This window comes from Triturus cristatus, chromosome 6, assembly GCF_964204655.1.
Source record: "Triturus cristatus chromosome 6, aTriCri1.1, whole genome shotgun sequence".
Lineage (NCBI taxonomy): Eukaryota > Metazoa > Chordata > Amphibia > Caudata > Salamandridae > Triturus > Triturus cristatus.
Window position 1 is genome coordinate 432627601 of NC_140589.1, and position 12379 is coordinate 432639979.

At 48.8% G+C, this 12379-nt stretch overlaps 1 protein-coding gene across 1 annotated transcript in view; it reads left to right on the forward strand.

Annotated features, from left to right (window-relative positions):
- The window catches only part of LOC146817266 (elongin-A-like), a 522392-nt gene that overhangs the window by 128051 nt on the left and 381962 nt on the right, over positions 1 to 12379 (forward strand). The window contains exon 2 of the mRNA XM_085610852.1: positions 5318 to 5374. Within this exon, the coding sequence (XP_085466978.1) occupies positions 5318 to 5374 (57 nt within the window). The remainder of the gene's footprint in view (positions 1 to 5317; positions 5375 to 12379) is intronic.

The window sequence follows — 12379 nt, forward strand, 5'->3', positions numbered from 1 at the left end:
GAGGGAAGTATTGGAGGTTTCAGGAGGGTAAGGACTGCTGCTTCCTCTCACTGGGTGATCTCATCCAGCCTCTACCCCATCATGGAGTGGGATGGGGTTCAGTGAGTTGCTGACCCCACCCAGTTCTGTTTTGAGGTGTCAGTGATAGACACTCGGCCCTGGGCACTTCAGGGCTTAGAACTGAAGTGCCTAAATCTAAGGCTTTCAATGACTCCATCCCTGCCCCCCCCCCCCCCCACTTGTCAGGAGGGGGAGGTCCTCCAAGTGCTTTCCCAGGTTGAAGAGGCCACACCGACAGGAGCTATGACCTCTTTAGCCCAGCAAAGTTCAGCTCAGGCAGCCTGACCTGAACATAAAGTGTCTGTCAGGCTGACCATTGCTCATCCTGTTGAATTCTCTTCATGTCTGCAAAAAGGTGGGGGGTGGGCCTTCATCTTTAAAGATGGGTCAAGACAGATGGCCACCTTCTGCGTCGGGGGTTGGAGTAAATTCAGCATGTACCCCCTGATGTGTAGTAGCTTTTTTATTTAAGTTTTTTTAGGCAGTGTGTAAAACTTTTTTTAAATTCTTGAACCATGTGTTAATTTGCTCAAGGCACCTAATTTCTTCAACCCATCTTTTTTTAATTTGTTGCAATTGAGCCAGAATTAATCTTACAGGAGCAGAGTTTGCTTAACTTTGCATGCAAATGTGTAAACCATTTGATTATATTGAAATATACTAATCATAAATACCAAAGCAGTAAACAAAAACCCAACGAGTAGTCTGATTCTGTGCAATGTCCTTTATAATATAACAGAGTAGTGTCCACGGGTAGCGTTTCGAGGCACAAGGCCGTTTATTGCTCACAATCATGTGGCTGAAGCACGGTTAAAAATATATTGAGGCGTGTGCTGTCTAGAGGGAGCAGGGAAGATGTATGGGGAGATGTACGGGGAGAGATGAACGGCAGAGATGTATGTTGTGGAGGGAGGCGCGGTTACATTCTCTTCCGGGCTAGAGGCGAGGGGAGGCGGGGTGCTTCACGTGCTGCTGGTCACCTGACCTAGTGTTTATCTTAATGTCCGAAGCTTTGCGCAGCAGACGCACCCAGCGGGCGCGCCAAAGGCAAGCCCGTCTTCTCCCGTCCGCGCCCGACCGGGGCCAGGGGCCACTAACCCTGGTCCTAATTCCCTTAATCCCCTTAATCCCCTTAGAAAACATAAGTTCACTTCTGAGCAACTTTTAGCTCTTCGCCCAAAAAAAACACCTGACTGTACCTGTTCCCTGGCTACTAACTGTGCTAAAGTTATCTGCCCCAGTTGCAATTTATCCCTTGTCAACCCCCAATCAAGTTTAATCACAGGAAATAGGACAAACACGTGCGCGTCCTCTCCCCCTGCTAAAGTTTTTACATTCCTTAGTGTAAATTGCCGTTCACTCCCCAAACACAAGTTGGACATTTTTTACCTCCTCCATGACGTAAGACCTGATACTCTATTTCTCACGGAGACCTGGCTCCATGAGAGCTCGGGTCCTGATGTCGCAGCAGCTTTACCACCTAATTATGTTATCATTAGGAAAGACTGAATCGCGTCCTCTGGTGGCGGCATTGCTATCATTTACAACAACAATTTTCAATGTAAATTTGGCACAGTGGATATTCCATATTGTGAAGCTGCCCTATTTAAGTTAACACTAAACCCCCATTTCACATTCTCTGGCCTTCTCATTTATCACCCTCCTGGCCCACCTAATCCCTGGGCCACATCCCTACCTGACCACCTTACCCCTTTGATTATGAATTCAAAACATTTTTCGTTGCTTGGCGATTTTAATTTACATCTGGACATTCTTTCTAACTCCACGTGTAGCAACTTTATCTCAGATCTTGCTGCCATGAACATCTTCCTATGTAATTCGGGACCTACTCATATAGCCGACCACCTCCTCGACCCCATTTTTTCTTGTCTTCCTGGTCTTCACTGCGCTCCTGCACTGCCTGTCCATTGGTCTGACCAATTTTTATCTAGGTTTAACAACTCGATTCCTCTCACCTCTATTTCTCTGTTTCACTCCCTAAAGATATCAAAGAGACTGGAAAAAATTTGACCTGAACGCTCTCAACCACGCCTTATGTTGGAACACTCCTTTATGTGACTCTGATTTAGACTTATTCTCCAAAAATTTACACAGTTGGCTTTCAACTGCTATCGATTCCTGCCTTCCCTCAATACAGAAAAAAATTACTAATCACCGTCCCCCGGCCCCTTGGTTCAAGGATATTCTAAAAACTGAAAAATCTAAATGCAAAACACTTGAACGCAAATGGAGGAGAGACTATGCGCCTGAACTGAAAATGGCATATATAAAGTCAAAAAAACTCTACCATAACCTTTGTTTCTAATTCTATCACTTCTGCTGCTAATTGTTCCAAGACACTTTTTAGCTTAGTTAAAAAGCTTGCTGGTTCTGAGACCCTTGCAATTCCTCCACCCTTGACCAAATGCCAGTGTGAAGACCTTGCTCACTTCTTTAAACAAAAAATAGAGAAGATTCATCTGGATATTGCTAACACACATTTAAATAGTTTCCATTACAGCAGCACTTTGACGACATTACCCCCAACTACCACCCAGAAGGCTCTTCTCCCCAGCATGAACGAACAGTCTCTTGTTGAACTTTGTTTCTGTTGTGCATGTCACCACGGCCCCCCTTCTTGATACCTGGCCACTTCTTAACATGGATTCTTTAACTCTCATTTTAGACAAAGTAAAGTCTGGCTCTCCTAACGACCCTTTACCTCCCTCTATACTCAAACAACTGGATCTCCCCCATATGCAGGACCTCTTGAATGTTTTAAATTCCTCTCTCCATGAGTCTGTAGTTCCAGCTCATTGGAAACATGCTATGGTGACCCCTCTTTTGAAAAAGCCAGCTATCAACCCCGCCATTCTCTCCAATTACCGTCCTATTTCCCTCCTGCCAGTCTTCTCCAAGATTCTGGAGAGTCATATTCACTCCCATTTCTCCCAGTTTGTTGAACTGAATAAAATTCTTCATCCTTCCCAATCCGGGTTTAGGTCCAACTTCTCCACAGAAACTACTCTGCTAGGTGTCACAGAGAAGCTTCGTCACCTTCTTGACAGCGGAGAGACCGCTCCGCTTATACTGCTTGACCTCAGTGCAGCGTTCGACACTATCTCGCACCCCACACTTATCAAAACTTTGAGATCCTTGGACATATGTGGTTCTGCCCTGGATTGGATTATCTCCTTTCTAAACGATCGTACTTTCCAGATCTTTTCAGCCACTAACAGCTCCAATACTCATTCTTCCCCCCCCCCATGGGGTACCCCAGGGCTCCATACTCAGTCCTCTGCTTTTTAATCTTTGTCAGGCCTCTAGCAGATCTTGCTGAACAAGCTGGCCTGACTCTCTTCTCCTATGCAGACGACTCTCAGATCATCTTTTCTCTCTCTTCCACTGACCCTAACTCAAAATCTGGCTTACAACTAGGCCTTAGGAGTTTTGCTTTGTGGATGAACCAACACCATCTGAAACTTAACGGTGATAAAACCAAGGTCTTAATCCTGGGAAAGGATAAGGACCTCTGGGGCCCACTTCACTGGCCGACCGAGATGGGTGCCCTCCCGCGGCCTTCTAGCCATGTTCGGAATTTGGGCGTCTACATTGATGACTCTCTGTCCTGGCATCACCAAGCCGTTAGGGTCGTGGCCACATGCTTTACCATCTTGAGATGGTTGCGAAAAATCATTTGGATGTTACCTACTGCTACGCAAAAAACAGTGGTCCATGCCCTTATAACCTCAAGATTGGACTACGGTAATGTCCTGCTGTTAGGTGCAAACAAGGCCGTAACCCGTAAACTGCAGTTAGTGCTGAACTCTGCAGTTAGACTTCTTTGCAGAGTTCCCAGAACTTCGCACATCTCTGGCTACCTTCACGATCTTCACTGGCTTAGAGTGGAGAATCGCATAAAGTTCAAAGCCTTGAGCTTTATGTTCAAGATAAAGTGGGGTTCAGCACCACCCTACCTGCATGCTCTTGTTAGCCCATATATCCCCACACGCCATCTCCGTTCAACTCTTGAGAAATTTACGGTTCCTCGTTTCAAACTCGCCAGGATGGGTGGTAAGTCGTTTTCTTATCTCGGCCCCACCCTCTGGAATACTCTCCCTCCTGTCATCTGCAGAGAAACCAACTATACTTGCTTCCGTAGGTCCATAAAGACCTGGCTGTTTAGCCAGTAATCTCCCTTTTCTGCTTTCCACTATTCCGTACTCAGTAGTCCAGGCGCCGGGAAACCCTTTTTGGGTAGCTGTTGCGCCCTACAAATTCAACTATAAATAAAATAAATACATTTGGAGAGAGTGTGTTGCTTATGTACTCTTTTATGGTGGCCTGGTGTCATCTCTCGGGTTGCTTTGGAATAGGAGCAAAAAGTCCTCCAAGGGGGCACTTTGGCAGGCACCATATTTCCTCTCGCCGTAGTGCCATGGACTCTACCCTGGCCTAGTTATCCATTGTGCTATGTCATTGTTAAACTCCTGGGAGTGGGAAAGTTGTCCAATGCATTGCAGTAGCAACCAGCTAATAAGGCCTGGTCAATAAAGTGATTGGTCACTCCCTCCGTCTTCCAACGTTTATAGAGGGCTAATAGGCCGCCATCAACACAGGCAAGGTCCTCGTTCGGATAAGGACTGTGCAAATCTCACCCCAAAAGGAGCAGACGACCGGGCAATGCCAGAACATGTGAAGGATATTCGCAGTGGGAGTTTGGCAGTGGGGGCAGTCTGGCGACACGGCAGGGTAAAATGTATGAAGTCTGGCCTGTGTTAAATAAGCTATGTGTAAGATGTTATTTGATGCTGTTACTCCTCTAAAGCCTCTCCATTACTTAGACCAAGACGGTATGACGGGAATGTTGTGGGTTCCCGTGTGTTTCTAGACCACGGGCGTTTTTGTCTTTGTTGCATCAAAAGGTCTGAGTAGTAACCCTTCTTTATTTTCTTGTAAGAGTGCTGGGGGAATAATGGACTGAAGAGCCATCATGAAGTTGCTTTTCGAGAAAGGGTTGTTTTTCCCGCATTACTAGTTATGCTGTTAAATTTAGGTATTGCTTGTCCTTTCCCCCAGGAGTTGTATTTATTGTAAAGTACTGAAATGGTTTATATAGCTCTCCATGGGACCTTGAAGTGCCAGTTACAATCAAGTAATTTTCTTGGTCTAACAAGTAGTTTGATGTGCTAAGCAACACATTCATGTCGATAATCTCAAAATATTTATCCTTTTTTTCATCTTTTTTCTTTTTTAGATTGTAAAAACACTTCAAGAGTTGCAGGAGACCAAAATATCATTGGATATCCTTGTGGTAAGAGTTGAAACGTTTTATATACTTGTCTATTTTGAGATTATACCAGAAATTCCTAAAAGTTTAAGGAATTTTAGACTTGATTCGCATAACTACATTTGAAGCTAAGTCTACTCACATCGAAGCTCATTCTGTTGGACGTGCTTAAATTTCTAATTTATCAAGATTTCATCCAAAGGTTTACACTACCAAGGACAGACGCACTTACCCATGGACTACAGATTTACTTTGTGCATATATGTGATTGTCCTAATGAAGTTAAAAATAACCAAAATGTATGTGCACATACGTTAGTAGGAAATACAGGCCACGTGGTAGCATCTCTAAGACCTTATAATTGCCATGGTGGTTCAATACCGCACTGCCAGTAACACATGGCAGCATGAAAAGAAGCATGTGAAGGACAAGATTCAGGTGCAGCTACATTACTGGATTTCTGACTCTGATCACTCATTTCAGCCAGTCAGATGGAGCAATAAGTGATTGCCGTCATTCGCCATATACACTGCATAGCTTGTCTCTAAATGAATGCCTCCACAAAGGACCCGGTTTCTCAGTTTCACTAACGCAGTGTGTAGTTCCTTATACCAACCCCTGGCTTTCCTGTTCACACAGGCACGTTTTCTTCTCTCCATAGTAAGCCCTCTTCAAGGCCCTACCCATACTCCTCCATACTCACCCTCAGTGTAGGTCAACACACAGTTTCTTTTGTGTTTAAAAGGCTTTATTAGTAATTAATAATCAACAAATCGATCAATAAATAAAGAGATCAAAGTAGAAATAAAACAGTTGAATATGTTGATATCTGAAAAAGAAGAATAAAAGCACTTTTTTAGGATTTTATCCATAAAACGGGGGGGGGGGGGGGGGGAGAGAGAAAAGGAGCGACAAGGAGAAAGAAAAGAAAATAATAAGTATCAGCAGTATGACATATAAAAGCAGAACAAGAAAAATGCATACTAGAATACATACCATAAGTGAGTAAAAATAACTGTAAGTTAAAGCAAAACACATAACAGTGGAACAGGATAAAATATGAGAAACCAGAGATCTAATCATTCAAGGAGGTTTAAAATTTTCAGAAGATGGGGGGGCGCTAGAGGGCGCACAGCGGAATGGCTGCCTTTTGAGACAGCTCCGCCGGACAGGGATGAACAGTGGCGTAAAAGAGCATGTCGAGGGCTAGAAATTAGCAGGAACTTACTGTTCTGAGGATCGGAACCGAGCAGCTGCACATGGACGGGGAGCAGAAGTGCCTACCGTTGCACTAGACTCGGCGATGGGCTGATGATCGCCTGGCTGAGATCGGTGCTCAGGGATCACAAGATGGCGCCGCCCGGAGGCACTGAGAGCTACGTTGCTGCCAAGCCGCAGAGAGCGGCAATACGGATTACTCTGGTGAGCGGGTGGCTCTGAGAGTGCTGCTGCCCCGTAGCGCTTACGGAGCGGCGCCGATTTCGCCGCCTTCCAGGGGTCGCTGCTCCGCTGGCTGGTGAGGCGTGAAATGGCGGCGGACCCGACCCCCTGGCTGGTGAATGGATGGTGCTGGCGGCGTTCGAGCGCGCCGATGCATGGCCTGTCGTGAGCGGACCTGAAGTGGATCGCGTCTGGGACGGCCCGTGGTGGTGAGCCCTGGTTCGCGTGACTGTTACCTCCCAGCCTGCCTGGTGGATCGGACTCCATGTACTGCCCGTGGGCTCGGGGCTGACTATCGGGACTGCGGAAGGCCACAGAGAGGGTGCTACATGCGGGGACTGCCGCCACGTAGAGAGCACTGACGGACCGGCTGTAAGCGCCCCCCGCTAGTGAAGACGGATGCGAGGGGCTGCCTGCTGAGGGTGCCTGGAGCCTACTCGAGCTGGGGGCCCCCTGGCGCTGCAAAGACTGTCGGCTGCAGGGCCCCCCTGGTGAAGATCGAGACTGTGAGGCGCTGTCTTTCCGCGATCGGGACACGGCTGCCCAGAACGCTGAGAGCGCATAGGAACCTTGCGCATGGAGTGACCGGGACTCTCTGCGGGCGGAAACTTGCGGTACCTCAGAGGGGGAGACCCACAAATTGATCTATCTTGTGACTGGCGGGGACAGAGAGAGATATGGGAAAACCGGATAAGGCTCAGGCCAAGCTTTCGTTTGAATCAAAGCGCCACGCGAGAGGTGCCCCGACGATGGCGGACACTGCCCTGGCCACTGGTGAAGCGGTCTCCACGGGTATGGAAGGAGTGCTACAGGCCATCCAGCAGAGCCTGCAGGACATCAACGGCAAACTGGACACTATCACGCGACGGGTCGACACTATGGCGGCAAAGCTGGAGGGTCATCAAGAGAGACTGGTGGAGGCCGAAAATCGCATTGGAGCGGTGGAGGAGGTGTCCCAGGCCGCGGCCCAATAATGTGCAGAGGCAGAGAAGCTGTTGGATGTGCTGAAAGCTAGGGCGGAGGATTTGGAGGCGCGCTCGCGGCGCAACAACGTACGAATCACGGGGGTTCCAGAATCCACCAACATTGGACGCATGGAAACGTATGTAGAGGAACTAATCCGAGGCGTCATTGGCGAAGAGAGCTTGTCCCCGATGTTCCTGATTGAGCGAGCGCACCGTTCACTGGCGCCGCGACCGAAACCGGGAGCGCCTCCACGCCCTATAGTTGCTAGAGTCCTCAACTATAGAGACCGGGATGTCATCCTGCGGGTGGCGCGGGCAGATAACACACCAAGGCAATCAGCTGGAATTCTATCTGGACTTCACGATGGCGGTCCAGCTGGCGCGGAAGGAATTCAACCCCGTTAAGAAAAAACTACGTGACCTTGGAGTTGACTATGCCATGTTATATCCAGCCAGGCTCCGAGTGACGCATGAAGGCCGGGCGACGGTGTGTCACACGCCGAGGGCGGCGCAGGAGCTCGTCAAACACATCGGCGCCAAACGCAAAGAGCGGCAGCGACAAGATCAGAATCCGGATGCCGACTAGCAGCTGGAAGGAGAGAGGTTTCCGACAGACGACATCGCGAGGTGTACATGGTCAGAGCGGTGTCTGCACTTGGCGAGATGCTTGGCCTGGGCCGCTCCCGGAATCTTAGCTGTGGTGCATCGCTGCCTGACGTTGACTGGGAGCCGCGCCTGGGCCGCTGTAGACTGTAAGTTCAAGTGGCGTATACCTTGCCGAGGGGCTGATCCGGCTGCTGAACTATGGCTACCTAAGGTGTGTACAGATTGCATGGGCGTCGGACATGGTGGTTGATGCTGGTTATTGTAAGGGTAACGCACCACAAACTCGAGACTGCCTTATTAGCAAGCATCATGGGCCTATGGGTGGCGCAGCTGGGACTGCAGAACCAAGAACTGTTGGAAAGATTGATAGGGGTGGCGGGCTGCGCGCTGGCATATATCCTCCGATGCAGGGAAGACAACGGGGCTGGCTGAGGGAATGTTATTGTGCTGCTCTCCATTGGGAAAGTGAACATGTAATGCTGGGGGGTGGCCGAAAAATATATGCTACCACACGCACTGGGAAGGCTGTTTAAATGACAGTAAGCTGACTACACTACAGGATGCGAAACTAAGCTCTGACTCATGTTGAACCCCCGCCCACATCCATTTGGTTGGATGGAGTTGTGTGCTCTGGGTGATCCCCCCCCAAGCGGGTGATCCCCGAACTTCGTTAGTTTATGTTAGACGTTTCTGGTGGGGTGTGTCTTTGGCATGATTGGGGTGCTAAAGTGGGTGGGGGGAGGGGGAAAGGTGTTGAACAGTTGGTTTGTTGGTCGCAGTGTACGAGACGCATCGCAGAAGTCCAAATTATTACGCTAGAGAACACTGAGGTCACTGTGCGCTTGGAGAGACGCTGGAGCACGCACACTGCCTGCTGGTGTAGGGTATACCTGACTAGCAATATTTGTAAATGGCGACGGCGGGGGTAGAGGCTTAACAACCCCAAAAAAATCAGACCGACGCTAGCATACCTCGATAGGCGGCACATAGATATTGCGCTTATACAAGAGACGCACCTTGCACCGACACACACGTCTAACGTGGGGCGGAGATGGGCTGAGTCAGTGCATCACTCTATGTACTCGACCTATGCTAGAGGAGTGCTCATACTGGTCAAAAGGGGGCTACAGTTTCAGATAGAAACTACAGTGACGGATGCATTAGGGCGCTTTGTGATTGTTACGGGAACACTGCGGGGGCAAAGACTGGCCATAGTAAGCGCGTACGGGCCAAATGTGGACGATCCGCAATTTTATCATACCTTATGGGGCAAGCTGAGGGACATTCAGGCTGCGCATTTGATTTGGGGTGGAGATTTTAATATAGCGCTACGGGATGATCTAGACAGATCCGGCTCAACGACTGAGCCTCACAGACGGGCGCTGCAGGTCCTGCACGACATAATGGTGGAGAGGGGGCTTATCGATATTTGGAGACGTAGGAATCCTACGGGGAGGGAGGCCACGCACGCATCTGCGGCGCACGGCAGCTGGCCCGGCAACGATTATTGGCTGGTGTCTGATGACGTGGCCCTATGGACTAGAGAGGTTAGGCACTTACCACGTACATTGTCTGATCACAATCCCATGCTCTTATCCTTGGACTTCCCACACTATATACCGCCTCCTTTCAGTTGGAGATTTAACGCAAAAGCTCTATTAGATTCAATGTATGTAGACACTATCGCGCAGGCGATACAGGACTATTTCGCTCACAATGCCCCTACTATGAAAGATCCTGCCATACTGTGGGAAGCTTTCAAGGCAACGATCCGCGGCGTTTGTATCAGCACGAACGCTGGTATCCTAAAAGATATATGGCAACAACTAGCGACAAGAGAGGACAAGCTGAGAAGGCTGGAGGGAGAATATGAGAGAACACAAGATACCAAGATACTGGGAGACATTAGAACAACACTGACTGAATACCAAAACTATGCGGAAGATGAAACTAAATACACGAAGAGGCAGATAGCCAGGGCCTACGGAGAAGGGGGTAGATCAGGCAGACAGTTGGCAGCTAACATATGCGGAGGTCGCATACCACAGACCATTCATATGGTACGCAACAGAGAAGGGGACAAGAGATTGGGCGCTCAGGCAATATTAAGTGAGTTTATGCTTGCATATGGTGAAACATATGCTTCCAGGCCTACAGCGGACCCGGCCGACATAATGGACTATCTAGAGGACGTGGCGATAGCGTGGCTGTCAGACACACATAGGGAGTATCTGTCCCTGCCCATCACGGTAGAAGAGGTCACGGAAGTGATTAAAACATTGCCAAATGGTGAAGCCCCAGGCCCAGACGGGTTTACGTCCGAATTCTATAAGGCCTTCGTGGATCAACTGGGGCCTCGCCTGGTGGAGATGTATGGTAATGCTCACGAGCAGCAGAGCTTGCCGCCTACTCTTCGTGAGGCACTCCTCCTGGCACTGCTCAAACCGCAGAAGGATCCAGAGCTCTGTGATTCGTATAGACCCCTGTCTCTTATAAATGTGGACAATAAAATACTAGCCAAACTGCTCGCTGCTCGGCTGAACCCCTTAATGTCTAACCTGATCTTGCCGGATCAGTCCGGGTTCATCCCATCGCGCTCCACGGCGCACAATACGAGGACTCTATTTTCCTTATCACACTACCTGACACCCACGACCAAGGCTGCGGCGGTGTTCCTAGATGCGGCCAAGGCCTTTGATTCGTTGGAATGGCCATATTTAAACACAGTACTACGGAGGATGGGATTCCCGCCCATGTTTCTCCAATGATTAAACCTGCTGTATGACACACCAGTAGCGCGTATCCGGGTGAATAAATACATCTCGGAGCCCATCAATATATGTAGGGGGACTAGACAGGGATGCCCGCTGTCCCCACTTTTGTTTGCTCTAGCGCTGGAGCCGCTAGCATGTAAAATTAGACAGGGACACCATTACTCGGCTCTTCAATTTCCGCAACGGCCACTGCACATATCATTATATGCCGATGATATGTTACTGTATGTGAGAGACCCGGGGGAAAACCTCAACCCATTACTAAGAGAATATATCAAATTCGCACATTACTCGGGTATAAATATCAACTGGGCTAAATCGGTGATTATTCCCTTGACGGACAGTACGGCACCGCACTCCATGGAGTACCCCCTGGAATGGCAGACCGACCCGGTGAAATATCTGGGTGTGTGGTATCACCGTGACCCTGAAATAGTCATCAGAACAAATTATGGGAGGGCGATGGATGCATTGGAAACAAAGGTGCGCAGATGGATTCAATTACCGTTATCTCTGGCGGACCGCATTGCCATTGTAAAGATGGTGCTACTGCCTAAATTATTATACCTCTTCAATAACATACCTATCCAGCCTCCTACAGAGGTTTTCCGTCGACTCAACTCGCTGGTTCTTCAGTTAATCTGGGCGGGAAAAACGGCCCGAATTGAATCACAGACGCTTACATTGCCATACTGCCAGGGGGGTTTTGGAGTTCCTGATTTTTTTCTGTATTACCTGTGTGCACAAGCGCAATACGCCCATTTCTGGTACCACAAAATCCCATTCTTAACACACACTGCAGTTGAGGAGGGAGACGCTCTGCAGATCCCGCTAGAAGCAGTCATAACGCATTGCAGACCTCCATTACATAAAAATGACATCAACACGATTGATGCCACGAACAAAGCCTGGCATCTTATGGGCAGGAGAGCTAATAAACTGCCGCTATATGCCCCGGCGCTCCAGCTACGCTGGCACCCTGGGATTTCGGTCACCCAAGAGGAGGTGGGGATTGGACTGCTTCGGCAGGTTGGCATCGACACTCTGGGAGATCTTTACGAAAATGGTAGCTTTAAGACGATCGAAAAACTGACTTTTATAAGTAATCGGACACTACTGTTCAAATTTAATTACCATAGGATACAAACTGCCATTAAAAAACTGTACCCCACATACCCGGAGGAGCCACCGGTGCTGGGCGCTTTGCAGTGGATAATTACCACGCCTAGGGCCACGCACCTGGT